This window comes from Mauremys reevesii, linkage group 3 (genome assembly GCF_016161935.1).
Source record: "Mauremys reevesii isolate NIE-2019 linkage group 3, ASM1616193v1, whole genome shotgun sequence".
Lineage (NCBI taxonomy): Eukaryota > Metazoa > Chordata > Testudines > Geoemydidae > Mauremys > Mauremys reevesii.
In genome coordinates, this window is record NC_052625.1 from 162,983,057 (window position 1) to 163,009,916 (window position 26,860).

Sequence of the window (26,860 nt, forward strand, 5' to 3'; positions counted from 1 at the left end):
TCTTTCTCTGTGTGTAGGTTATGTGGTTTGATGGTAGTCAAATATTTCAATAAAGTACTCCCTTCCTGCAGGATAATTTAACTAACAGATGCTATTACAAAAAGAGTGCCTGTGTATTAAAGCTGATCTTGGTAATTCCAGTTTCCAATGTGTCTGTAGTCAATCAAACCAACTTTAGGTTAGTTCTGCTCTGGAGGTTAATTCTTGTCGTCTTAGCTTTGTGTGAACCTCCATTTGAGTTTTTTTTACTTGTAGTTTCCCTGTTCCATCTTTCCATTAGGTCAACCTTTTTCAGAGCCATTTGTTCTGTTGGCAGTGAGATCATGTTACAAGGTCTATTTCTGAGCTAAATTTGCCATTTCAGAAGGCCAAGTTGGTGTGAGGACTCCTCTTCTATCTTCCATTCACATACTGTATTCTGAAATCAAATTCAGCCAGGAAATTATTCTTCTCTCCTTATGATCCTTCCCAATAAGAAAAAGGAGGAGAGGAAATTGCATTTCTTAGATCTGAAAAGTGCACTAACATTTTATTTATATATGACTATTTCTTACAGAAAGTCAGACAAACTTTTTGTTTTTCTTGGATAAGAAATAAAGGGACAGAGTTTTTAAGGCATCCTTGGCTAGTTGAATTGTTTCAGCTACTTTTGAGGCTTATAGGCAAGCTGGGAATGCTTCTCCATTTTCAGTTAAAGCCTATTCTGCTAGAACTATCTCTGGGCACTAAAAGGGAAAGACTTGCTATAGGATAGATGTGTGACAGAGCCCTAGAGTTCTGTTCCCTGCTTTGTTAAACATTACCAGTTTGGATTTTAGGGCATCTTCTCAAATTTCTTTCTGGAAAAGAGTATGGCAAGCATTGTCCCAGCCAGTAATTTTGGCTTGGTTTATTAGCTACATGACTTGTATAGAAAACAAGTAAGACTTCTGAAATGGTTCCGTTAGTAGTTCTTTACCCGTACAGAGATTCCGTACTAGAACTTTGTTTTAGTGAATTTGGCTTTGTCTGTCTTCTCAGCATTTTTAGTTTCTCAAAATTGGAGGATTGATTGTTATGGGATTCATCCATTTAAATTAAACAAAAGAATATATGATCTTGGATTCAGTTTTGGCTGCTTCAACTGATAACTGGAGGGGTTAAACCCAGTAGCCCCAGAATTTTACAGTAGAAGTAGTCATTTTACAGTTAGAAAAAATTCCACTTATTTTTCTTCCTATTCTGTCAGAGGACAACTCCTCCTTCTATCTTAGGCCATATCTATACTGGTGAACTTACAGTGGCACAACTGTACCGGTGTAACTGTGCTGCTGTAAGATTGTTTGTATAGACACTATTGACAATGGGAGAGAACTCTCCCATCAATTAAACCACCTCCAACGAGCGGCGGTAGCACTGTCCACATCGGCGCGTCTGTCAGTGTAACTTATGTCACTCAGAGGGGTGGGTTTTTTCACATAAGTTATACCGACAAAAGTGCTTGTGTAGACATGGCCTTATTTTGTATGTTGGAAGCATATGTTACTTCAACTGAGTCAAATGAAAGCTCACCTTCTCCTCCTTCCCTGCTTATGTTTAAAGGCTGCCTGTAAAGCCCTGCCACTTTTAAACAGGAGGTCTGCTCCCATTGCAAAGCTTTGTGCAAGGCATGGTCCAGCGACTGTAGTAGTTACTCTTAAGTGCTTCTTAGGTGGAGCAGGTAACCCTTCCTCTGTGTGTGCATGTGTGGAGGGGGGCATGGACTTAAATGCTGGCCAATTAATGGGGCAACTCCCTTTTCTGTTAAGTATGCTCAAGTACCATGAGGGCATTTTTTCAGTAATCTCTTCTTCCTCCAGTGCCAGTTGCTAGTGAGGGATGCCAGAGATTACCATCACTGAAACTGTCTTAAATTCTCATTCCTATTCCTAATCCTCTTCCCTCGTGTCACTTGTTCCCTGAAACAGTGCCTGCTCCTGCTCTTAAAGGGCCAGCATGCCCTGTCACTTATCTTTAAGTGTATAGTCGACAGCTTAACAGAATTTTCAAACTGCACATGCTTAATGCAGCATTATTATTATTAATTGTTATTTAAAAGCAGTTACTTTAAACATAGCAAAGCAGGGTCTCTTCCATAAGGCTTATTTTCTATAACCAAATTTGAGTTTCAAAGTTCAGCCAGTTTTTGATTAGCTTCATATAAAAGACCCGTGTATATGGTTTTTTTTGTCTTTTTACAACGGAAAAATAAAAATGTGTGATACATTCCCCTCCATTCTCTTGCTTGTCAAGAATTCTAAAGCAAGTGAAGGGGTTTTGCTTACTCATTAGAAAAATTCACCTTCACTGAAGACAGAATGGCAAATTTCAGCCCCAAAAGTAAAAGTTCCGCAAAGTTGAAATATGAGTCTCAAACATGAGATTCTAATGGAAACTGTTGTAGTTTTGCAGCCTTAACCTTAGTCCGTGTGACCAACTCAGTTGCTGTAACTAAGATATTTTAAATAATTGTTTGCAAATTTCTGCATATAGTTAGCTATAATGTCTTGGTTTTTTTCTTAGGGATATCAAGGAATAGCAGGAACTCCAGGTGTTCCAGGATCCCCAGGGATTCAAGTAAGTTCCTTTTGTCTTTTCTACAATGTGGAAATCTAAGCCAAATCCTGTAAGTACTCATACTATTTCCATTTATTTCATTGAGAGTCCAGAGTGTGGAGCACTTGCAGGATCTGGTCCTTTTCTGTAAAAGAAATGAGTAAAAAAATTTAAATGTGTGTATTTTTTTCTCTCTTAGGGGCCCCATGGCTTACAGGGTATCAAAGGAGAGGCAGGGAGAGATGGTGCAAAGGTAAAAAGTTACTTTAATATTTACAATCTTGCTTAGTACAAGTAACGGCCTTGGTATTTCCATATGAAACTTGTTTAAAAGTGGTTTACTACCAAGACAATAAAGTCAGAACTGAAATTTTGTGCTTAGGATAGTATTTCCATTTTTAATAAGATGTATCATCTTTAAAATATTGTATATACAATAATACTATCAGTTAAGACCTTTAATGTGACTGCTAATTTCATTTTTAAAAAGTATAGTAGATGGAAAGTGATATTGACAAATGCCTAAATAGCAGGTTATCTATGATTAATGAAATTGTTCTTTTCCATCTCTTTTCTCTCTTCAGGCCCAAAGATAGCCCCCAGGATTTCCTTATTATTAGAGCCCTAATTCAGCAAAGCAGGTTGTTAAATCTTATTAAGGCCCCTGTTCAGCAAAGCACTTAATCATATGCTTCCAGTTAAATATGTGCTTATGTGCTTTGCTTCATTGGGTCTCTCATGTTAAACAAAACTGTTCAGTCAGTAATGGGTAATATTCAGTAATGATTGTATTCCTTTCTTTCACTTCTTGACATTTTTTCGCATTTCAGAGAGTTAGACATTAAAGATGAAAAAGACTTCTTAGGTCATCTAGTCTATTCCCCTGCCACTGGAGGACTGTGCTCATGCTTTGTCCAGCCTAGCTTGAAATGTGCCAAGACATGGGGCTTCCACCACTTTCCTTAGACATTTTTTCCACTGTAGAGTAGTTCTCACCATGAGGAATGTTTTCCTGATATTCAGCCTACATTTTCATTTCTTAATTTCATCCCATTACTTCTAGGCGTTTCCACATTGGCTAATTTAAAGCTAGGTGTTTCCGTTGCAGACTGTTTTTGTTAATCCATAATTAAATGAACATAAATTATGGCTACATTCACTTTTAATCAAGGGCAATGGAAGTATGAAGATTGTTTTTACAAGATCTGCAGGTATTTTATTCTTAAATATGTACAGTTAGACTGTATTTAAAACTGCCTGTTTTAAACACTTAATTACATGTAGGAAGACATGCCTGATAGTACTATCTTATAAATTGTTATTACTAGGGCCAGCATCCTGTCATGTGTGAATGTGTGGGTTGATCTGTGCACCAGTGTAGAGGCCCCCTGGACTCTGCACAGGCCTAAGTTACTGCCTGCATGAATCTTGACATTTAAGTCAACTTCTTCATGAAGAAGGTCCCTTTTCTTGTGTTTTTCTGTATTTTATTGCTTTTTAGTAAAGTATGTGTCCATTCTTTTTTTGATTGTGTGTCAGTGTGGATCCCATTGTAGTTGCCCCTGCACGTGAGACTGGATTCTTTTCACTAGCAGCGTCCATAAGGACTCTGCATGCAACCTGAGCCATCTGGTGCACCCACATGAGAGCATAAAAGGTGGGGTGACCATGATCCTTCCTTGCTTCCCTCTTACTACCCATGACAGCAAGATGGAACCTGGCAATGTCCTTATCTGCTGAAATCTCTAGCGTGAGCGATCTTTTTTCTAAACTTCTGAAACATTTCAGAACAGACTTCTCTTCTTACAGTTTCTTGGACAGAATAATCCTCTTCTGGATGGCAATTTTGAACAGAGCCCTCTGTAATATACGTTGGCCATACAGACCTCTCTGTACAATGACTTTAAGATGGTGGACTCAGAACCTGTGGCCTTCAAGTCTTGCTTGTCCTGTGTTGGACTCACTTTTCTTAAAGACTAGCAGAGCAAGTGCCTCTTCTGCCTGGGTAAATCCCATATCCAAAGCAGATGCTTTTTTGTTCTTCACTCAAACCAGAAAGTCACAATATGCCAGACTCAAGTTCCATCTCTTAGAACAATCTATGAGAATGGCATTGGACTCAGAAGATCTAGGTTCAAAAACTCCATACTCAGGCATCGTGAAAGGCTGGGGTCCTGTTCTTGAACGGCACTGTGACGTCCACCATGATGATCTTCTTCCGGTCCTTGTTGATGATGACGATGTCCAGTCACAGTTGGCCATCGATTCCAGGGATGGAGGAGTTTACGGCAACCTTCCCCACGGGTGGCAGAATGGCTCTGGCCAGGCAATCTTGGATATGGTAGCTGCCAAGCTCTCGAATGGGCTTGCAGGTCTAAATCCAGACCAGGTCACTGCAGCTGATGGCCTGGACGCTGCCTGGATGTGCATCACTAAAAGAGTGATCAAGATAGGTGCAAGAAATTCTTATGCAAAGCAGTAAAGCTTCCATTAGCAGGATCTTTTTTGCAAAATGAAAAAAGGTTTTCTATAGGGGCAGCTCAGAACAATGATTCTGGACTATATGCTGCTTCTGAAACAGTCGGGATTGGCATTTAGCTCTTTCAAAGTGCACTTGACAGTGCTTCATACGCCAGTTTAGTCACATTCTGTTTTTCACAACCTACAGTATTGAGATTCATCAAGGGCCTCCTTCATGCCTGTCCTTTGGTTAGAGACCTGATTCTTACACGGGTTCTCTTGTATCTCATGGAGCTTCTTTTCAAAATGTTCATTGTATCACCTTATCTTCTTTGTTGTCATCACATTGGCACAGAGTCAGCAACATCCAAGCCCTCATGGTGTTACCCACCAAAATTTTGGGCATTCCTGGAATAACCTGTGTATTGCCCCCTTAAGTTGTCCTTCCTGAGCAGGGCCGGCTCCAGACCCCAGCGCGGCAAGCACGCGCGTGGGGCGGCCCTTTCCTGGGGGGGGGCGGCAGATTGGGCCGGCGGACCTGCCGCAGTCATGCCTGCGGGAGGTCCACCGGAGCCCCGGGAGGACCGGACCTGCCGCAGGCAAGACTGCGGACGGTTCGCTGGTCCCACGGCTCCGGGGCGCCTCCCGCGCATGACTGCTTGGGGCGGCCCAAAAGGTAGAGCCGCCCCTGTTCCTGAGGTATACATTTCTGGGATTGTTAAGGAAAAACATTAAAGGACATGGGTACAACCTTCCGATAAAGTAATTGTCACAGGCACTATTCTTTTCCAAATCAAAGTTTATTTTTTATGAATGTAGCTAATGATCCCTAATAGAGTATGTCCTAAAAATCCTAAACAAGGCACAAAATCTCTTAACATAAATCCCTTATTACAAGTTTAAAGAGCATTCAAACTACAATAACATATAGTTTAAGAGATTCTAAGGGAAGCACTTTGTTACAAATGGCTAGTTTGCAAAAAATCACTGACAGCCAATGTTCCCTCTAATTTTTTCCATCCATGTGTGGAATAAATTTTGTTATGTGCACCAAGATAATGTGTGGATGTGCGCCACCAGTAGAAACAAAAAGCCTAGATATAATATATTTTTAAAAGGTTAAGTAGGGATAATTACTCCAGCAAGGACAAGTTAGGTATTTTAGAACTCACTACTTAAAGAATTAAATTTAAGTGTAAGAGAAATAAAAAATATGAAATGCATAGACCAGTCAAAACACTAAAATAACACACTTTGAAAGAATAAAATTACAGAGAATATATATGCATTGCAGGAAGTACCAAGAAGTAACAACAACAATACAAATATGTGTTGGGAGGTGAGTGTGAGAAAAAGATTGTGTGTGAGACAGAGACAGTGTTTGTGTGTGTGTGTGTGTGTGACTGTGTGTGTGTTTGACACTGTGTGTGACACAGATACTATGTGTGTGAGACTCAGTGTGTGCATGTGACACAGATGGTGTGCGACAGTGTGACAGACACTGTGTGTGTGTGTGACACAGAGACTGTGTGTCACAGAGACTGTGTGCGCTAGCTGCTGGGAAAGTTTCTGAGAGATGCCCTGTCTCTTTAAGACACACACTGAAAGCTCTCCTGCTCTGTCCTGAGCCCTGTTGTCTCCCCTCCCCATCTCTGTGGAGATGGGATACATGGGGAAGAGGGGAGAGAGAGAGAGAGAGAGAGACTGTGTGAGCAGACTGCTGGGAAAATCTCAGAAACAGTGCACTATCTCTTTAAGAAAGACACTCACCCTTCCCCGCAGCAGCTCTGAGTCCTGAGCCAGGCTGTGTCCCCTGCCTTGCCCCTGCTCTGTGGAGATGGGGTACAGGAGTGGGGGGAAGGGGCACACCAGCACCGTCCCCCCCATGCTCTCACGGCCAGCAGGAAGGTCCCAGGAGCAGCTGCAGGATGGAGCAATGTGGGCGAGTGGCATCTGAACACATGCTGCTGGCTGTGCGTGCTCTCCTAATCTGGCGGGCGGCACTTAAATCTCTCCTGCGTGGCCGCTCAGGTGTGCATTTTACAGGAACACGGCTGACAGCAGTTATTAAATTACACCTGAGGGAATTCTGTGCCAAAAAAATATAAATTCTGTGCACGGTATTTTAATATTCTGAAAATCGTTGCGTATTTTATTTGTCAAAATAACACTCTGTAATCATGCCAGTTTCAATTATTTTGTAATTTACTTCAAAATACCTATCAGCAACTATGTCTGTAACAGTACAGACACAAAAAAATTCCCCTAGCAGTAGGGAATTAAGGAAACTCCTACAACAACAACCCAGTTCCTGTTTCTCTGTCCCCGTTCTCCCAAGAGCCCAGCATGGGGGCCAGACACCCACACCCCCTACCCTCCCAGAGCCTACTTGTGGTGCACCCCCCAGCCCAGACACCCACATCCCCTCCCCACCAGAGACTAGGATCCAGAAGGAGAAACAGCCTGATGCTGGGTCCCAGGCTTGTACAATGTTTCCTGCAATCTGCCTTCTTCCTTTAGGGCATGCTGGGTAGTGCAGCTGTTGGGAATCCTCCAGCTCTCTCCCCCTCCTCCTGACAGTGTCTTCCATTGTTCATACCTTCTTCTCTTATACCTGAAATATTACATAAAATCACTAAGTGGGCAGCATAATTTATTCTAATTTTCTCCTCTGTTGTCTGAAACTAATGTAAATGTGTTGTTAAATTTAAAGTCTGTATATTTAAGTTGAGACAAGCCATGGAAACTGGCAATGAAAGTAAATGTTCAAATGCTCTGTTGCCTGATTAAAATAAAATCTGTCTACTAAAGTATCTTTCTCTAGCTTTTTAAGTTCAGGTGGCAGCGAGATACAATTTAGCCTCTGTTGGAATAGTTCAAGTGAGCTTGAAAATAATAATCAAATAAATATCTCCAGTATCAATAGCAAAAGTATTGAGAATCCTGACATCTGGCAGTTGCAATGACAACAGGAAGACCAAACTCATAAACAAAGCTAAGCTCATGATGCTTTCCCACAGAAATGTGGACAACTTGTGCTTTTATCAAGTTTTTCTTTCCATAAAAAGGGAACTGCTTATTTGAACTGCCTATATGTTTATTGTTTTTTTTTAAAATGTCTCTAATGTTGTACCTGCTCACATATGCTCACCCTTTTCATTAGGGTGGAATTTCTATGAGATCAGCAGGGAAATGAACAGCCAGGATCCTTGATAGTGTCAAGTGGGGTCTATGTGTATGAAAGCATCCCTCCTACATGCCACTTGCTCCCCATGGCGCAGCAATGAACAGAATTGAGGGCAGGGCTCTGACCATTCCTAGGGGCTAAGATTGGCCTATGTGGATTTGTAAACTGCTGATGAGCAACATACAAAGGGTGATGGCAGTATACAATTGTTGTAAACATATGTCTGTTGGTTATATGCACATACTTGTATTCACATGTACAATATATAACTTTAGTTTTGTAATTGCATAAAGAAATGTGAACTGTTAACTATTTGAGCCGATATAGGCATTGTGGTACAAGTGGGCCTTGAGAAGAGAACTAATGTAGCATTAAAAATAATTATCCAATACCGGCAACATTGGCACCACTAGCTCATGTTGTTCAGACTGGGTCTTCTCCAAAGCGTCGGGAAGTCAGTGGGAATTGCTCCATTTACTTCAGTGGTTTGTATCAGGCCATTTCGTTTTAAGTCTTTTCCTGGTTTGATAATCAGTTGGGTTATGAAAATATTATTTTTATATATATACATATTTTAATATATTTGTTGTTATAGGGTGAGCGTGGATTTCCTGGTTTTCCTGGATTACATGGGATGCCAGCATCAAAGGTTGAAATCGAAAGCTTCTTGTAAAATATCCATCCATCTTGGATTATTCCATAACTTCTTTTCATAGCTTTTAAAAGTGATTTTAGTTACCTATATGTGTAAAGTTTAAGTTTATCTATAAACACAGATAAGAGGTGAGACTAATACTGATAATGTTTTATTTCTATGGGCTATAGATCATGTTGTATATGAATTGCTTTAAATTTTGATTTTAATAAAACTTAGAGCCCTCTTCTCTGCAAATAGTGTCAAAATGATGGAATAATTGATTATATTCAAGTTCCTCAAGTCATTCAGTTTGACCCCCAGCATTTTGAAGAACTTTCTTGCACTAATTCCTTAAAATTCTTATTTAACATGTTCTATAATGAAGTTCTCTTAACTACATCTCTTGCTAGTGTGTTCAACTGCCCAATTGATCTTACTCCTTAGAGCTCCTCCTAATGTCTATTTTAAACTTTTCAGGACAGATTTCAAAAGAGTGGCGCACACACAATTGTTCAAAGATTTTCAACTTTTCAAAGATTTTCAACTTCCATTTAGGATCTCATTGAAGTGACCAGATTTCCAAAAGCGCTCAGTGCCCAGCAGCTCCCATTGGAAACACAGGCATTAAACCTATTAGTTGTTGAACATCTCCCCAGAGCAGTGGTTCCCAAACTGGGGTTTGTGAACTCCTGGGGGTTCGCAAAATGTTACAGGGGATTCTCGGGAAAAAATTCCCTAGTGGCGGAGAGAGCTGTCCCTAGGGATGCTGGGCAGCATGGGGCCAGCAACATGGAGCCCCTGGACTTCCAAGAGCTAAGCAGATCAAAACAAGCGTATCTGTCACACTGAGGAGATTAAAACTTTAAGACTCCTTATAAGCAATGGAAAGGGAGGTGGATATTTTTTGTTGCTTTTAAAATTAAATAGGCAGCTAATATTGTTTTTAAAATGATTATGAAGAACAAGTTTAAGCTTTGTTTTAACATGCGTTGTTTGCCTGGACTGCTCAAGACCTGAATGCTTGTGTAAGAGGAACTCTTTGAGTTGGCTTCTTAAATACCTTCATGCTGTTTCACATCTGATACTCCTTGATGAAACATAGGAGCCTTGTCTTAACACAGGCTTATTCAAAGTGATACAAGATACGAAAGTGAGATTCGTAATGTAATGTAATAAAATGCTGTAAAGATAAATAATAGATAGTATGATAGATTTATAAGATAAATAATAGATAGTATGTAATAAGAGTCATAAAAACAAATTTTATATTTCCAAGATCACTGCTTTTATAATTTATACTCAGATAAAGGAGAAAATCCCTGGAAATATGTATTTCTTAGTTTTGTCAGAAAATGTCACTTTGGTAGAACAAAATGTTTTGCTGAATCTATTACAGAGTTGACTAGACTTTTTCAAAACACAGCAAAGCATGGGCCACTCTGCCTACTCACCTTCCCCCGCTAGCTCCAGGGAACTAAGATGCACATTGCCTCTCGGGCTCCTGGAGCGAGTAGTTAGCAGGGAGGAAGAGTGGAACTGTGGAATTGACAAGAGCTTTTCCTGAGGGCAGCTGGGAAGCCAAAAAAAGTTCTGTTTCAGTTCTCCTGAAACAGAATTTTTCTTTAAAAGCAGCAGAGTCCTGTGGCACCTTATAGACTAACAGACATTTTGGAGCATGAGCTTTCGTGGGTGAATACCCACTTCGTCGGATGCATTTCTTAAAATCCCTTTCTGTGAAAATGTTTGTTTTTGGTGTTTCGTCCCATTAAGAGAGATTTTCCTTAAAAATGCAAACAAAATGAATGGGAAGGGATTCCCTCTTTTCAGCCAGCTCTGTGTTAAGCAAACAGTGAGTTGTAATACATCATGTTTGTGGCCGTATATAATTAGCTCAAATTCTAAAAGCAAAATAATCCCTTTATGCTTATTTTATTGTAGGGTGAAAGGGGTCCTAAGGGAGATCAAGGACCACCAGGAATTTACGGAAAAAAGGCAAGTGTGAATTGAATATCATAAAGGGAAGTGCCAGCATTTTTCTGATTTGTTCACTTTGTAAAATGCCTTTTATTTACATGGGGTTGAATCCTACAGTGCATTCTCAGGCATACTTCCATTGAAGTCAATGTTTAGAACAGGGGTTGGCAATCTTTCAGAAGTGGTGTGCTGAGTCTTCATTTATTCACTCTAAGGTTTTGTGTGCCAGTAATACATTTTAACGTTTTTAGAAGGTCTCTTTCTACAAATGTATAATATATAACGAAACTATTGTTGTACGTAAAGTAAATAAGGTTTTTAAAATGTTTAAGAAGCTTCATTTAAAATTAAATTAAAATGCAGAGCCCCCCAGACCGGTGGCCAGATAGTGTGAGTGCCACTTAAAATCAGCTCGCAGGCCACCTTTGGCACATGTGCCATAGGTTGCCTGCCCCTGGTTTAGAACAATATCTCTGCCCCAGTATGATCTCTTCATTCAGATACCTCCTGAAAACTCTCTTTTTTTTGCTAACAAATTCTAGTCTGTCAATATAACACAGTCACCACACATATGCATACATGTCTAAAACAAGCAAAAACATTCTAAATTACAATCTTTTTTTTCAGATCTTTGTCTGTCTAAATTCTCAGCTATTTGAAGCAGGGTCGTTGCTTGATTTCTGTGTTTCCCATTTAATACTTCAATAATAATAATAATGGCCTTTTGCCTGAGTAAAGATTACAGCATAGGGTCTATAGTCTTTTATATGTAGGAAATTCCATTACAAATGTTCATAGAAAGCAAACAACAGTGTGAGATTTTCAGATTAGTTGTGCTGGAATTGTGTAACTGAGTTTGGGGATACTATTTGAACATCATTTTCCTTCCTTTTTGTTTCTTATATTTTTCCAGGGTGCTAAAGGGGAAAAAGGTGATCCAGGTTTTCCAGGAATGCCAGGACGATCTGTAAGTTCTATAAGGACTGTTTTGCCTTTAAATTTACTTGGTTAATACTACTAATAGTGTCATGTTACCTGTTGCCACAGGGGGAACCTGGGAGAAATGGGAAAGATGGATTACCTGGAAGCCCTGGCTTTAAGGTATTTACATATTCATTCAATAAATTGTATTTAGGTGTTTTATTTTTGAACTGTCAGTAACTTGCCAAAGCCTTACATAACGTTGTTATAGGTCTAGTTATTTCTAGCATGCGTTATGTGGGTAGTAACTGGAAATAAAAATTGTGTCTACTGCTGTAGATGTTAGTCAAAGCCATTGTGGTTTCAGTGGGCTTTGGATTAGGGCCCAATTGCTGAAGAGCTATTTTGGGAATTTATTATTAGTTATTATCAAAGACTGCTTAGGACTAATCTTGTTCTTTCCATTTCCATACGTATTCCTCTAACTCTGTGAATAATGTAAAACATCAGATATCCTTATATATTCTTCACAGCATTCTTTCCTATACAGGTAAATGATAGAGTTGATTATTATGATGGCTATTGAAAGGGGGGAAATGGCCCACAACACTGTGTACACACTTGAGGGCACAATCTAGCCCTAAACCTGAAATATGCCTCATGTTTAAGTAATTTAACACCAAGAATCCCCCTCCATCAGTTGGTAGCGCATGGGAATTAGCAGGTTTCATGGGAAACAGAGAGAACTACTTCAGCACATCTTATTATGTTGAGCTCCCAATTCTTCACATACTTAGCTAAATGTATATCTGCCTCCTAATAGTAGAGGGTACAAGGAACACAGCCTGATCTTCATACTGGGGACTGTGGTTCACGAGCCTATTAGATTATTGGTTTTCCCATTACTCTGAGATGAAATAAGAAAGATGCTAAGCATTTCAATTTTAATGCAATATGCAACTGGCTTTCAGTGTCTGATAATAATGAAGTTTGTTTGTGTCAAATAAACTATTTAATATTTCAGTTCTATAAAATAATCCTTTCAGTATTGACAAGTTCATTGAATGTAAGTGATCATCTACAACAGTACCGGTGGTCATACTATTTTTAGAATATATTTGGCAAGGAGAATACATGTACAGTGGTGGCCTTGAAAATTTGAAACTTGCCTTTAATAATTAAATATTTTCAGTTAGATAATCTCACTGTTTGAAGTATTTCCTTTAGATGTTATAGGGAGGAAGTACAAGGGAATAATGAAGATACTCAGTTTATCTACTTAATCTTAGGTCAGACTGGCAAGTTTTTGGGGCCATAACTATAATGAGCTTACTTGGTTTAGTCCATATTTTCTGATTTGTCTGCACCTTTCAGAAATGCACTAGCAGAACAACCTGGGTAAAGTTAGTAAAGATTCTGATGATAGTTTATTAAGAAATTACTTCATGCTTCAGCAACTGATAGTGTTTTGGATTTCTCTAGTATTTAAACATTTCATATTTTTATTCACCATTCAATGTAGTTTTCAGCATTTTTCTATTCACCTGACTTTGATCTGAATCTCCTTGATGCATGCAAGTCATGATTATTCACACACATCTGAGAAATCACCCAGCTCTGCCTCGTATAAATGCACAGAGAGATTTGGATTTGGTATCCAAACCGAGTGCATACTAGACTATGGAATCCCATTTGAAAATCGACACTGAATATTGTAGTATGGAAAGTAGCTGTTTCCCTGCTTCTGAGACTACCCAGGTGATAAAATCAAATATGCAGCATCCCAGAACTCTCATTTTATCAGAATCAAATGAAACTCAGTCTCATAATTTTCTCTCATCCCTGGTATATGACAAGATGGGTTGGATTCCAGTTAATCACTTTGTTTGATGCAGAGTTTTCCACAAAATTTCTAACAAATTCATATGTGTTTATGGCCTGCTCAAGAAATGTATGTCTTTGAAAAACGTGAATTTTGAGAGTATATAATCTGCCTTCACTCTTACAGTAAACCATATGATTAAAAAAATGTAAATGTATACATTCAGACTAAAATACATTTATCTTTATTTCCTTCAATTAACTATTCTAGTATAGGTGTATGACAGACCCAAAAAGTCACCATTTTTTTCATCTCCTTTTGTAGAATATTCCTGAAATATGTGTGCGGGAAGTCTCATTTACTCCTGTCACTCACAAAGTTAATTTATTATTGAGTGTGAGAAAGAGGTTGCGCCATAATTGCTTCAGAATATAATAGTTAACAGAAGTCTTTTATTTCTGCTTCATTCAAACATTTTATCAGCTTCCCTTTACCATCTGCAGTATTTCATTCTGGATCCATGGTAATCAAAATCAGAGGATTTAAAAAATATCTGTCTTTGTTGGAGCTTTTCTGTTTTCTTACAAAATTTCTTTAACATATTTGTTCTGGGAAAGAATGTGAAAGAAATTGTTGCTGCATACCCAGGTTTTGTAATTTAAATTGACAGCAACTTATTATACCTTAACTTGAATAAATATTTTATTTATGCACACTCATTTCTGGAATTATTTTTTTCTATTTCTCTGAGTTTTTAGTAAGGAATAACATGCGTGTTTTGAATCAGAACATAATTATTTGGTCATAGCTTGGTAGTGCAATAGTTCAGAAGTGCCTTGAAATAATTTTCAGAGGACTACTCTTAGTAACAATGGTAGCTGGAATCATACCTGCAATTATAATATATATATATTTAACACTAACATGGTGCTTGGCACAAAACAAAGCACAGAAATAAAGATAGTCCCTATCCCAGTTTAAAAGACCGTTTAAAAGACAGACACAGAAGACAGCATGCACTCTATCTAGTAAATTAAGAGGATTTTTTCAATACATAGCTGTATAGATTAGGCACCAAAATACCGTGATCATGAGATTGGTATAAGGCTGAAGATCAGTTCTCCCAGAGAAAATCACAGTGTTTTCCATAGGCTTTATGGGATCTGCTGTGAAGTAACAGGTGTGTGGATTGTCACTTCCACACAATACCACAGGACTCTCCCTCACAGTTTATAATGTGATTCAGCTGGGCGATGTGGTTAGGCTACACTTTTGTTTAAAAAAAAAAAAAGTTCAAGAATTGCCTGGAATTGTCATTGAACCCAGATTTTAAACATGCGTTAAAATCACAGTTTATTCCCAAACCACACAGGCTGGCCAGACTGCTATGAAGTGGTTTTGCTGCAGCCCTGTTAAAACACTTTTAAGCACAAAGACCAGCGACTTGCTTTCTCTGAGCAGCAAATCTGACTTTTGAGGTTTTTAATGCTTTTGTTTTAATTGTAGATGCATATTTGAGCAAAATGCCTAAATTCAAGAGTCAAAAATGTTCTGTAGCCTTTTATAATCATTTCAGAGATGCAAACTCAAAATGGCCATTGGTTTGGTTAGTTCCACAGTACTTTTAAAATCCTATAGTTTGTCTTGCACAACTGCCACATTTTTTCTCAGTCATGACACTATATTATCATCCCTTGTCCTTCAAACTTCATTTCCTCAGCAAACTTTGGAGTTCTCATGGAACTCTTGGCAGCTTTGTTTTATTTGCATCCTTTCACAGTCATGAAACTTCACTTCTCTGGATCTAGCCTAGTTTCTGACCTGGGATCTCCCTCCCCCCTCTCCGCTTATCTCATTTGATCTCAGTGTGGCTCTTGGTAGGATCGTTCAATCTATAATCTTTTGAGACTTCAGAAAATACTGAAGCTGATGTGTCCAACTTTCATCTGCTTTGAATCTTACTCTCTAACCATTCACTTTTCAGTTTTAGCTCTAGCCTTACCGAATTTAGTGGAGCTCCACACCAGTGCACTGGTCTATGGATTAGCATTTGGACTCCTCCCCATATGCAGGATCTTGGATTATTTTATCTTTCAATTATTTGATGCTGGGAGTCCTTGAATTATCTTATTTATTTTATTTGGGTACAACATTCATTAATCAAACACTTCCTCAACATTGTAATGTTAAGTGCAAACAGAGACCACTTCCTCAGTTGAAGGAAAAAACACCTAAGAGCTAGTTTTACTATTAATAGAGCATGTGAGTTTCATCATCAGTAATACGAACACCCGTCACACTACATGTTGTAACAAGCAGCTAATAATGACACTTAATAATTCCTCTAATTAAGAAATGCCATGTTTAACAGGTTTTTGGCAGTAAAATATATTTCAGGCTGAACTTCAGTATGCATGTGCATATAACCAGCTATGGGATAATATTTTTAACAAGTGTCATACGTTTTTAAGTTATGTGATGGAACAGGAATACTTTTCATAGTAGTGTTTTTTCCACAAAAATTAACAATGTACTTCTATTGGGGATAGTTTTACACAATTAAATGTACATTATAATGTTGTTATTAAGTAATGTGTTTACATGTTTGAATGACAGATTGTATATTTCAATGGTACATATGTTGAGTAAAGTACATTACCTTCATGAAGTAAAGAATAAATTTCTGAATTGACATTTAATTCTGTGTTTCAATGTATCTTTAAAAGGCATCTGTTTCATAGGGGATTTGGAAATGGTGAGCTTCATACAATGATGAATGGGATGAACAGGCATTTGTTAGGAGTCAGGCTGACTGAGTTCCTGTTGAAATGGTTACTTTAATGCAGATGAGATTGTATTAATGATGTTAAAAGAGCCTAGATAGGTGTCTCATTATTTTACATCTAAAAATGTGTTACCATTTGAATTCACTATTCTTTTTGCACAGAAAGGTTTTTTTTTTTTTTGTCTTGGCTACATTTCCTATTTAACACTTTTCATTTTAAAGGGAGAAGTTGGGAAGCCTGGTTCTACAGGACCAGAAGGACGTCGGGGAGACCCTGTGAGTGTTTTAACTGCTGAAATATTGGGCATGTTTTATTAGTGAATGATTTAGTTCATGTGTCAGCCGTTCCAAGTTTGAACAGTTTGTTGTATTCTGAAGTAGGAGCAGGAAGATCTACCTTTAATATATAGACAGTGGAGTCTCCATTCATATATATCAAATTTCATTTGACAGCTCTGTAGTCTCTCTCTCTCTCTCTCTTTCTCGATATAGATTAGATATAATTTTGAAGACTGCAATAATTTTACACACAAAAACACCACTTCTTTTCTGTCAGAACAAAGGCATAGTGAGGCACAATTGAGGTTCTAGTTAACATTTTTGTTTAAATGATATAATTGCATATATTACTTTAAAATAAAAGTACATTCATGTTGTAGAGATAAAGTTTATAGTTAAACCTGGCTGTTTTAAAATTATTTTCAAATAAGCATTAGACACGTTTGAAAAAAAACAGTTAAAGTCTTAAATTTGTAGTAAGTCCTAACTCAAAAATTCTTTCCTCAACATTTCTTAAGTAAATAAAAATTCTCGGAGTATAACAGAAGCCTTTTTACAGTCTGAACACTGGAGCTTCTACTAATGCCATTATAATCCCAAGAAATCTTCCTTTGTATTCCATTATTTGTAGTTAACATTGACTTTCGGTTGCTATCATAATCAGTACCTCTGACAAAGTAAAGGTGCTGCAGCTTGTTAACTGGTCCAAGCTGACCGTAGGCTGCTCAAGGTAGAGCATAAAAGGATGGAGAAAGTGGAACAAATCAGGAAGGATGTGTTTTCTCCCCTTCTAGCTGAATCAAGTGGAGAAAGCCTCTGGGGAGTTGCTGCCCAGTATTTTTCAGTTGACTTACTGTGTTTTTAGGATTGTTTAGTGGAAATTAGTAAGTCCAATTAAAGGACCTTAAAGCGACATAGGCTTGAAACTTATTTCCATTCCCTGACTGATGAAACTGTCCACCAGTTCACAGTACTATATAACATAAGTCATCTCTCAGGATGCTAGCTGTAGTACTACAAAAGTTTCTAAAATTGCAAAGTTGTGTTTTTTTAGTTTTTATGTAGAATACAATCTATCTGTAAAGCAGTGTTCTCAAACATTGTCCACTCATGGTCTGCAGAGCACTTTCTGGTAGTTTACAGAGAGCTGGCTTTTTCTCTTTTCCGTGCTCTCAGCTGCCTCTACAGATATCTTGGCTCATCATTGCAAAGCCCAGCCTGGTGGCCTGGAAAACAGCTGGAAACAAGGAGGAGCCAGCCTAGCTGTCTCTATGGACAGCTGCTACATGAAGCACAAGAGAGGAAATAGGAGCCACCCTCAGGGACATGGAGCTGCCAGCCACCAGCAGATGGGGAATGTCCAGTGGAATAGGAGAGATGGGAATGAGGCAGCTGATTAGCATGTCCCCAAAAGTTCAGGGCATTGACACTTCAGTACTGTCATGTGCTGTAAACATTTCTTTGGGTACAATTGTGCTTTGTGCATGCAGCTTACAGAAATGGATGGTGTATAAGACCCCAGAGGGAGCACACTTCCTCAGAGAGGCACAATCCCTCCTGGACTCTTCAGTTGTACTGGTGGAGGGATAATTTGCCAACACTCATTTAAAAGATGTCAAATAGTCCCTCACCCCCACTCAGCCAGTGAATGCCACAGGTAAACACATGTGGGTGAGGAGGCCAGAGCTATGGCTCCATCTGCTAGTCTGCTCATTCTCCACTCAGGTTCCAGCCAGCTGCAGTTATAACTGACCCTTGTGCAGCCACCCTAAGGTGGGTGTGGGGATAGGACCCTTACTCCTTCCTATTCATTCTGTTCCACCTTGTCACTGCCAGATAGAGTCTAGCCCTTTGCTTTTTGACAAGTACAATCTCACCATTCTCTTCTGCTCTTGGAAATTACCGCAGCGCATAGCTACAAGATAAACACTTTCCAGGGGGTGCAGTTGTTACAGCTACATGTCTTGGTTGCGAAGCGAGGCTGAGCTGACAGCCAACTGTCTCCAGCATCTGAGAGGTGTGGTTATCCTCTATATACCACACACACTGGAGTATTATTGCTCTTATTAATCACTGAATTTTTTAGTAGGAAAAAGTAGTTTGTAAAGCTAAGTATGTATTTCCAAGTGATGTGTTTGTTTTCTCATAATAATACTAGTAGGGCCTTAAGCTAGCCAGATATGCTGTCTCCTGGTCCTGCCCATTTTTATGAAAGAAAAGAAGCCTCCAGAATGTATAGATTTATCACGTCAGCCTCCTTTCTCAAGAGTAGGTGGAAGGCAGAGTGGGTAAAAGTGATCATGAAATGATAGAGGATTCTAAGGAATGGTAGGAGGGAGGGTAGGAGGCAAAACAGCTGAATGAAGACAATGGACTTCAGGAAGCCAGACTTTAGCAAACTTTAGAATGGGTAGGTAAAATCCAATGGGAAGCAAGTCTAAGGAAAAAAAGAGTTCAGGAGAGTTGGCAGTTTTTAGAGACACTCTATTAAGGGCAAAGAAGGATGGTAAGAGATCAGGAGGTCTTCAGTAACTTGAAACTCAAAAACAGAGTCATCCACAGGGTGGAAACTATGTCAGATTATGAAGGATGAAATATATATATAAACACAAGCATGTAGGGACAAAATACAGGGTAACAAGAAAACATTTTATAAATACATGAGACTCAAGAGGAACATCAAGGATAGGGTAGGCCCATTACTGAGTGAGGAGGGAAAGACGATAACAAAAACACAGCAATGGTCATAATGTTAAATGCCTTTTTTCTTTCAGTTTTCACCAAAAAGATTAGCAGTGATCAGGTAACTAACATAGTGAACATCAGTGTAAAAGGGTTATGACCTGAGGCAAATAAGGAAAGAACAAGCTAAGAATTACACAAGTTAGTTGTCTTCAAGTCAGTGTGGACAAATTAGGGAGTAACAAAAGTGGTTAAAGGTCTAGAAAACATGCTTAATCTGGAGAAGAGAACACTGGGCAGGGGGACATGATAATAGGCTTCAAGTATGTAATAGGTTGTTATAAAGAGGAGGGTGACAACTTATTCTCTTTATCTACTCAGGACAGGACAAGAAGTAATGGGCTTAAATTGCAGCAACAAGGATTTAGGTTAGCCTTTAGGAAAGACTTTCTACCTGTAAGGGTAGTTAATCTCTGGAACAATTTACCTAGGGAGGTTGTGGAATCTCTGTCAATGGAGGTTTTTGAGAACAGATTAGACATACCCCAGTAAGGGATGGTCTAGATAATACTTAGTTCTGCCTCAGTACATGGAACTGCACTAGATGACCTATCAAGGTCCCTTCCATTCCCTCATTTCTGTAAGTAATCAAACACAGTTAATAATTATAAAGATAGACAATGTTCCATTCTGCAAATGTTTTTTTCATTGTAAGAATTGAACTGGTATATGTATCTTTATTAACTGTGAATTTGAACAAATTCAAATTATGTTGTAAGGGTGAATATGCTAATTTGAGGTTTTTCTATGTGCTGTGATTGAAATATGTATACATAGAAAGCTATGTAGTGTTGTGGCTAGAATACAATGGAATAGTATCTCTCTGATCAAGATCTTGCCAGATGTTTTTCTTCTAACTTTACTTTATTTAAACACAGTACAGCCCTATAAATATGATATATATAAAAGCAGCCACATTAGAACATAGCAAGATGTTTAAATGATAGTCAATCAAGATATAATTTGGCTGAACGGGGTCTTGATCACCCTTCTGTTGTAGGTAATGCGAGTTTTGTCACTGATTTCAGTGGGAGCAGGATCACTCTTTTGCTTTTCTCCTTGTGTTTAGATTCATAGATTCCAAGGCCCGAAGGGACCATTGTGATCATCTAGTCTGACTTCCTGCATAACAAAGACTAGAGAACTTTCCCACAATAATTCCTAGAGCATAATAAACCCACGCATGAAAACTCTTAATTAGGTTAGTTTTGAGGCTCATGGGTGATGCTGTCAGGATATTTTTAGCACTGTTTTGGGCCTGGCATATGTAGTGCTGTCACCAGCACCATGTCTAAGCAGTGGGAGTAGCTGCAGTAGATCCTACAAGTTGCCTATTTCTTATAAACACATACACAGCTGAAAACATTCAAAAACTGGTGGAGTGTGCTTAATATTTGGGTCACAACACAGCATCTCAGATATGGATTTTTCCTTGTGTACGATGGTAGCAATATAACAAAGCACTCAAATTCTGGTTAATCCCACTGTTTGACCCATTGTCTTGACATTGAATGTCAGCTGATAAATGTGCTAGGTATGACAAGTGTGTGCCCAGTTTTAATCATTCTACAAAAGTTTGTGAGTGTTTTACTGGAATCCTACTAAGTAAAAAATCTTTTGCTTGAAAAGCTCACTCAGAATATACAAACAATAGGGAATTATGTATACTGCAGGAATGAATGTATTCATCATCAGAAAGTAGAAGCCATTGGCTGCATCATGTATAATGATTTCAGTCTGTAGGAACTGCCATATATATCATTCAAGAAGGAAACTCAACTTTCATATCTTGAAATCGATATCCCTTTAATCCACTTGCTAGAGAAAAAGCAGGCAAAAAGTGGAAAAACCCTGACTTCATGCAGGGTTGGTAATTACCGGTATATGATGGTGCCTTGTACAGAGAATATTTTGGTATTTCCACCTCCCACCTTCCAAGTAGAATGTTTTCCCCCATATCATGTTCAGATATCCCCATCTCTGCTATGCCTCTCAAGTTTCCTCAGTGCTCTTACTATCTCAGGACCCTTCTGTGTAGGGTACTTGTATTTTGGCCATCAAGGCTTCTTCCATATCCTGTGCTGCAAGTGATGGAGTCTCAGAGCATGGAGCCTTTTTTTCCTACAGTGGAACATCTCCTTGAGCCACTGTGCTGCCTTGAAGTGTAGTGCCAAGCTAGCCACAAAGCTTGCTTATGTCTAATGTTGCCCTAAAACTAAGCTCTACTTTAGATAGCAAATAAAAAAAAAAACCTGCTTGCTTATATGCCCATTAATGAAAAACCATTAGCAGTCCACATCATAGGTATGCTAGTGGCCTTCACAAAATTCCTTGCTTTCAGGACATTTGCCAGGGGACACTAAACACAAAGGAAAGTTTATAGACAATTTTTGATTGTTGAAAAAATAGACTTTGATATTTCCCGTGATCAACCTTCTCCTTATCCAGAAGTCATGTTACTGTACGTCACTTCCAGTACTGACCTACGCACAAGTCAGCAGATGTTCTAAACAGGGCTGAGTGAATACTCAAAATAAATTCTGCAGATATTAGTTCATATTTAGACAGATTACTTTGACTGCAGTTGCAACCACTTTGTGCTTCTTTCCAGTGAACAAATTTGCTGACAGAAATGCTTGATGAATATTAAGTGAATATTGAAGAATATTCATGAGAAGCAAATTTTAAAATTCATAATGAAGATTTTTTGCAACAGCTACATTTATCTATTCTGGAAAACCAAAACAGCTCAAATGTTCTATACTGAATAGTCAAAATAAACACTAGAGATTACTTAACAAAATTATTCGGTGAATAACTTCTAATACTAAATGAATTTGAGAAAGTTGCATATCATTTTTGGATAATTCACAATCAGAAAAAGAAGCAAAAATTACTGAATACATTAGTTGTTATGAATTATTGAATTCAGCTCTAATGCTGAATGTAAATGGTTAATAAAGGAGTCAGATAATGGAAACTGAAACTTTCAAGTGCATAAAGCTGCTCTTGAGTTGTTATGGTGATAGTTTCTCCTGAATAAACTAACACTAGCATAAAAAAGGATCATTTATCTTACTGATATAATTTCATTGGAAAGCATTTGTCCAATACTAGTATCTTATGTCTACCTCTATCCAATATTAATTCTGAAATACTTACTAGTTACTCAGAAGATGTCATGACAATGCAGATGGAATAAAACCTGACAAAGCTAAAAGAAGTATATCTATATAATGCTCTTTCTGACAAAGACCTTATCTAGAAAGTATATGGTTTGGGTTATTCTGCTAAACTGATGGAAGTGTTGTTTGAGTTATAACATTGACTTAATTCTGGTTGTGGCTGGATGTGGGACAGAAAGGGGTAATTTGGAATTGTTGGACACCAAATATTTATTTTAAAATTATTAAAAGTATTTAGTTTACTGAAACAAGAAATGGGTAGGCCAGCTCTTACTAATTGTTTCTCTTACAGCCACCTTATGGGTATGTCTCTCACTATTTAGTCTTTTACATACTTTAGAAAACAACATGATTAAAGCCAAGCAAAATCATCACAATTAACAACCATGGCTATTTCATTATTAAAGAAAGTTAAAAAGGGAACATTATACAAAAGAACACTAGTAACCAACCACAAAAGATAAAATGTTTTTTTTCTGTTACAGTCTCTTCTATATGTCTCTCTTTCTGTGGAGAGCTTTTAACATAGATTACACCAGGGGTTGGCAACCTTCGGCACGCGGTCCATCATGGTAATCCACTGGCGGGCCGCGAGACAATTGTTTATGTTGACCATCTGCAGGTACTGCCCGCCCCCAGCTCCCAGTGGCGGTTTGCTGTTCCTGGCCAATGGGAGCTGCAGGAAGTGGCAGCCAGCACGTCCTGCAGCTCCCATTGAACCGCACCCACTGGGAGCTGGGGTGGGGGGTGGGCGTGCCTGCAGATGGTCAATGTAAACAAAATGTCTCATGGCCCGCCAGCAGATTACCCTGATGGACTGCGTGCCAAAGGTTGCCGACCCCTGGATTACACCCTTGAGAATGACAACTTCTTGGGTAGGTGCCTTTCTCTTAGTAAATTAAGACCAAAATATATTGTTTCCTAAAATTATTGTGAATCTGTTCTTTAGTATATCCGTAGATAACTAAGAATGTTTATAGATGGGCAAAGTAATTGTGTTTCAGGGAAGAGGAACCTGTTGGTTATTCATAAATAACCAGCTAGTTTATAACTATACGATGAAGCTAAAAAAATATTTAAATCAGTTACTTAGACAAAGCCATTTAAGGAGCTGTCATGAGACAGGCCAGTTAACCAATATTAAGAATCTTACATCCAACATCTCCAATGTTTCTATGTTTACCAATATTTAGCTACTGTCTCCTCTCCAGAAATACATGGTCTAACCATCTGTGATTAACAGGAGAAACTGTTAATATTGTAAGTTACAACAGCAGTTTCATATCCCTATAAAACCATTACAAGAGTTTAAATCTAATCCCATGGCAGTATTTTAGTTAACTTTCTCTCACCAATCCACTGTGATTCTGTGTTGAAGTCTTGGGGAGAACTTGGGGTTGGTTTCTTCTTGAGTGTTCTTTATTGTTCTTAGCTGTCTGTGGCAGCTTGCTTATGGAGATGGACAGGATGAGTTGTGGAGTGCTTACGGTCTAAGCTGGGTATCAGAAGGTCTGTTTGTGAGGGGTGCTCACTTCTCAATTTTATACTCCTCTTCTTCCTAGTTCCATGAAATTACAATTGTTTATATTCAAAGCTGGTAGTTGTTACCCTTTCATTGTTTCCATGTCTTCATGGGTACTGTCTTCGTCTTATGAATGTGTAGTTTATTAACATTAGGGTTGTAATTCTTTCTTCACAGTTATATTTCCTTTGTTTTTGTGGTAGGAGAACATCTTTAAGTTTTCTGAGATATACCATCAGGGTTTAATAGGAGTTGAAATTCTGTTTCCGATGCGTCCAAACACATTCCTGCTCTCTTTATAAAAGTTAACTCTCAAAGTAGTCTTTTTTTAATTTAAACTATCTAAGAGAGTCTTTAAGCTTAAATGGTCATAAAAAATGTATCATCTCTTCTTTTTCCCGGTCATTGGAGAGGTTTGGTTGAGTAGTTTGAATAATTAATTAATTCCCTATTAATATAAATATTCTTTATTTATATAGCTTCTTACATTAGTAATTAGTTTAATATCGACTGGTGTTGCTATAATGATACATCAAACATCTTACTGTTGATATAACAATGATATCAGGCTATTGTTTTGTGAAGGTTTGCATTCACATACAAAATATTTCCAAATATACATCTCAAAAGAAGCTTGTCATCCTAAGAATTTGAGAAACACAAAGGTTTTAACCTTCAATAGAAACATGAGTTGGAAGTAACCAATATCTTCTGTAACCTTTTTCCACCATAAATGTTCTCCAGATTTAAAGAGTGGAGACTTTTAATGTTTTTACAAAGGAAATCAATTTAAAAAAGAATATTTCTCCAATTCTTAGTATGGGTTTAAACTCAGGTTTTCCTTTGAAAAGAAAAGCGGGGGGGGGGGGGGAGAGAGGGGAAGGAGGAGAGAGAGAGTATAGGTCTACTTACCTATATATTTATTGCTCTGAAAACAAAACCCTGCATTCCTTTTCCTAAATCATGATTGTTTTACATGGTTGTTGTTTCTTGACTTCCCACTCTTTAGAGTTACAATTGTTTGTTATTTAGTATAAAGTACAAATTTCAGTAACCAATACATATTTTAACCATAGCGTAAAAGAAAATAGTATAAGGTAAAAGCAAGGTAAAGTTTAAAATGCATATGTCTGAGTCCATATAAAATGTCTAGGAGTTACAAACATGATGTATGGCCAAGGAGGTGACCTTCTTGCGGTTTGCTTGTCCTTGGGAGACAGAACAGAAACCTGAAATTTCTGTAATCAGCCTGAACATTTTATGATCAACTAACTGAACATAGAGGAGTATTATTTTATGTTTAAGCCTCCTGGCTATCACATACTTGTATGTTCAGATATTAACATATCTTAATATACAGTAAAGCTGCAGACAAGTTTGCAGCAACCAAAAAAGTTATAATAATTTTATCAATATAATTGTTGCATCTCTTGAGGTCACTTATATGGATTTTCAAATTTTCTCTCTCAATAAATGGTTTAAACCTTGCAATTCTCTTGGCATCACATGAAGACAGACTGAAGACCAAGTCTTTAGTGCCAGTGTCATTGGATATTTCCAGGAAAAAAACAGAGCAGCCACTGGGACTAGAGCAGGCTCCAATGAAAAGCTCTGATAAAAGGGCAGGATTTGAAGAGAGACCCTGGGAAGTGCTCAGTGGAGAAAGTGAGCAGAGAAGGATAAGAGTTCAAGCTTGAGTAAGGTAGTGTGATAGACTATTGAGCCCTCGTCCTGCACCATAGAAGTCAATGAAGTTTTGGGAGTACGGTCAAATTCTTCCATCATTTACACGTTGGAGTGTTGTAAGACTGGGCAGAATATGTGTCCTTCCCCCATAGTCTTTAAATGTCTTATACAATTTCTGGTCACTTTCATTTGAATTTTCTTTTTGTTTCCTTATAGTTGGTTATTTTAAACAATTGTTCAAATAGTTTCATTTCAGTATGTCTTGTAATCTTCAATCTATCTGATAAATAATGTAATCCATTCCATAATCTATTTTTATCAGATTTTATTGGGAAGGATCCTGTAGGGCAGGGGTGGGCAAACTTTTTGTCCCGAGGGCCACATCTGGGTGGAGAAATTGTATGCAGGGCTATGAATGTAGGGCTGGGGCAGGGGGTTGGGGTGAGGGAGGGAGTGTGGAGTGTAGGAGGGGGTACAGTGAGCAGGAAGGGGCTCAGGGCAAGGGGTTGGGGTGCAGGAGGGGTGCAGAATGTGGCAAGGGCCTCAGGGCTGGGGGTTGGGAGCAGGGTGCATTTATTTCCAGCGGAATTAGGGACTTCTAAAACAAACAGAATAGTATAATGTGAAGAAAAGAAGCTGTCCTGATCTGGGATTTAGCAGAGACTAGTTGACATATACACTGGTCACACTTACATTAAGGGTACATTCATTAATACCTTATAAAAGGTTAATAAATGATTAGCAGATGCTACAAGTATCTGACAAACATGAATATCATGCATTATAGTTGGTTATAAGCCAGGGGTGGGCAACATACGGCCCACCAACCATTTTAATCTGACCCTCAAGAAGCCCCTGGGAAGCGAGGTCTGGGGCTTGCCCTGCTCTGGCGCTCCAGCTGGAGAACAGGGTGAAGGGCCGCTCCACGCGACTCCCGGAAGCAGCAGCATGGCCCCCCTGGCTTCTATGGGAACCGCAGCCAATGGGAGCTGCAGGGGCATTGCCCGTGGACGGAGCAGCATGCAGAGCCGCCTGACCGTACCTGCATGTAGGAGCCGGAGAAGGGCCATGCTGCTTCTTCCGGGA

At 38.6% G+C, this 26,860-nt stretch overlaps 1 protein-coding gene across 6 annotated transcripts in view; it reads left to right on the forward strand.

Annotated features, from left to right (window-relative positions):
• Window positions 1–26,860, forward strand: part of COL21A1 (collagen type XXI alpha 1 chain) — a 181,845-nt gene that overhangs the window by 90,118 nt on the left and 64,867 nt on the right. For all 6 annotated transcript variants that reach the window (XM_039528333.1, XM_039528334.1, XM_039528336.1 and 3 more), the window contains 7 exons: window positions 2,542–2,595; window positions 2,774–2,827; window positions 8,817–8,870; window positions 10,797–10,850; window positions 11,746–11,799; window positions 11,880–11,933; window positions 16,583–16,636. In XM_039528333.1, coding sequence (XP_039384267.1) covers window positions 2,542–2,595; window positions 2,774–2,827; window positions 8,817–8,870; window positions 10,797–10,850; window positions 11,746–11,799; window positions 11,880–11,933; window positions 16,583–16,636 — 378 coding nt within the window. The remainder of the gene's footprint in view (window positions 1–2,541; window positions 2,596–2,773; window positions 2,828–8,816; window positions 8,871–10,796; window positions 10,851–11,745; window positions 11,800–11,879; window positions 11,934–16,582; window positions 16,637–26,860) is intronic.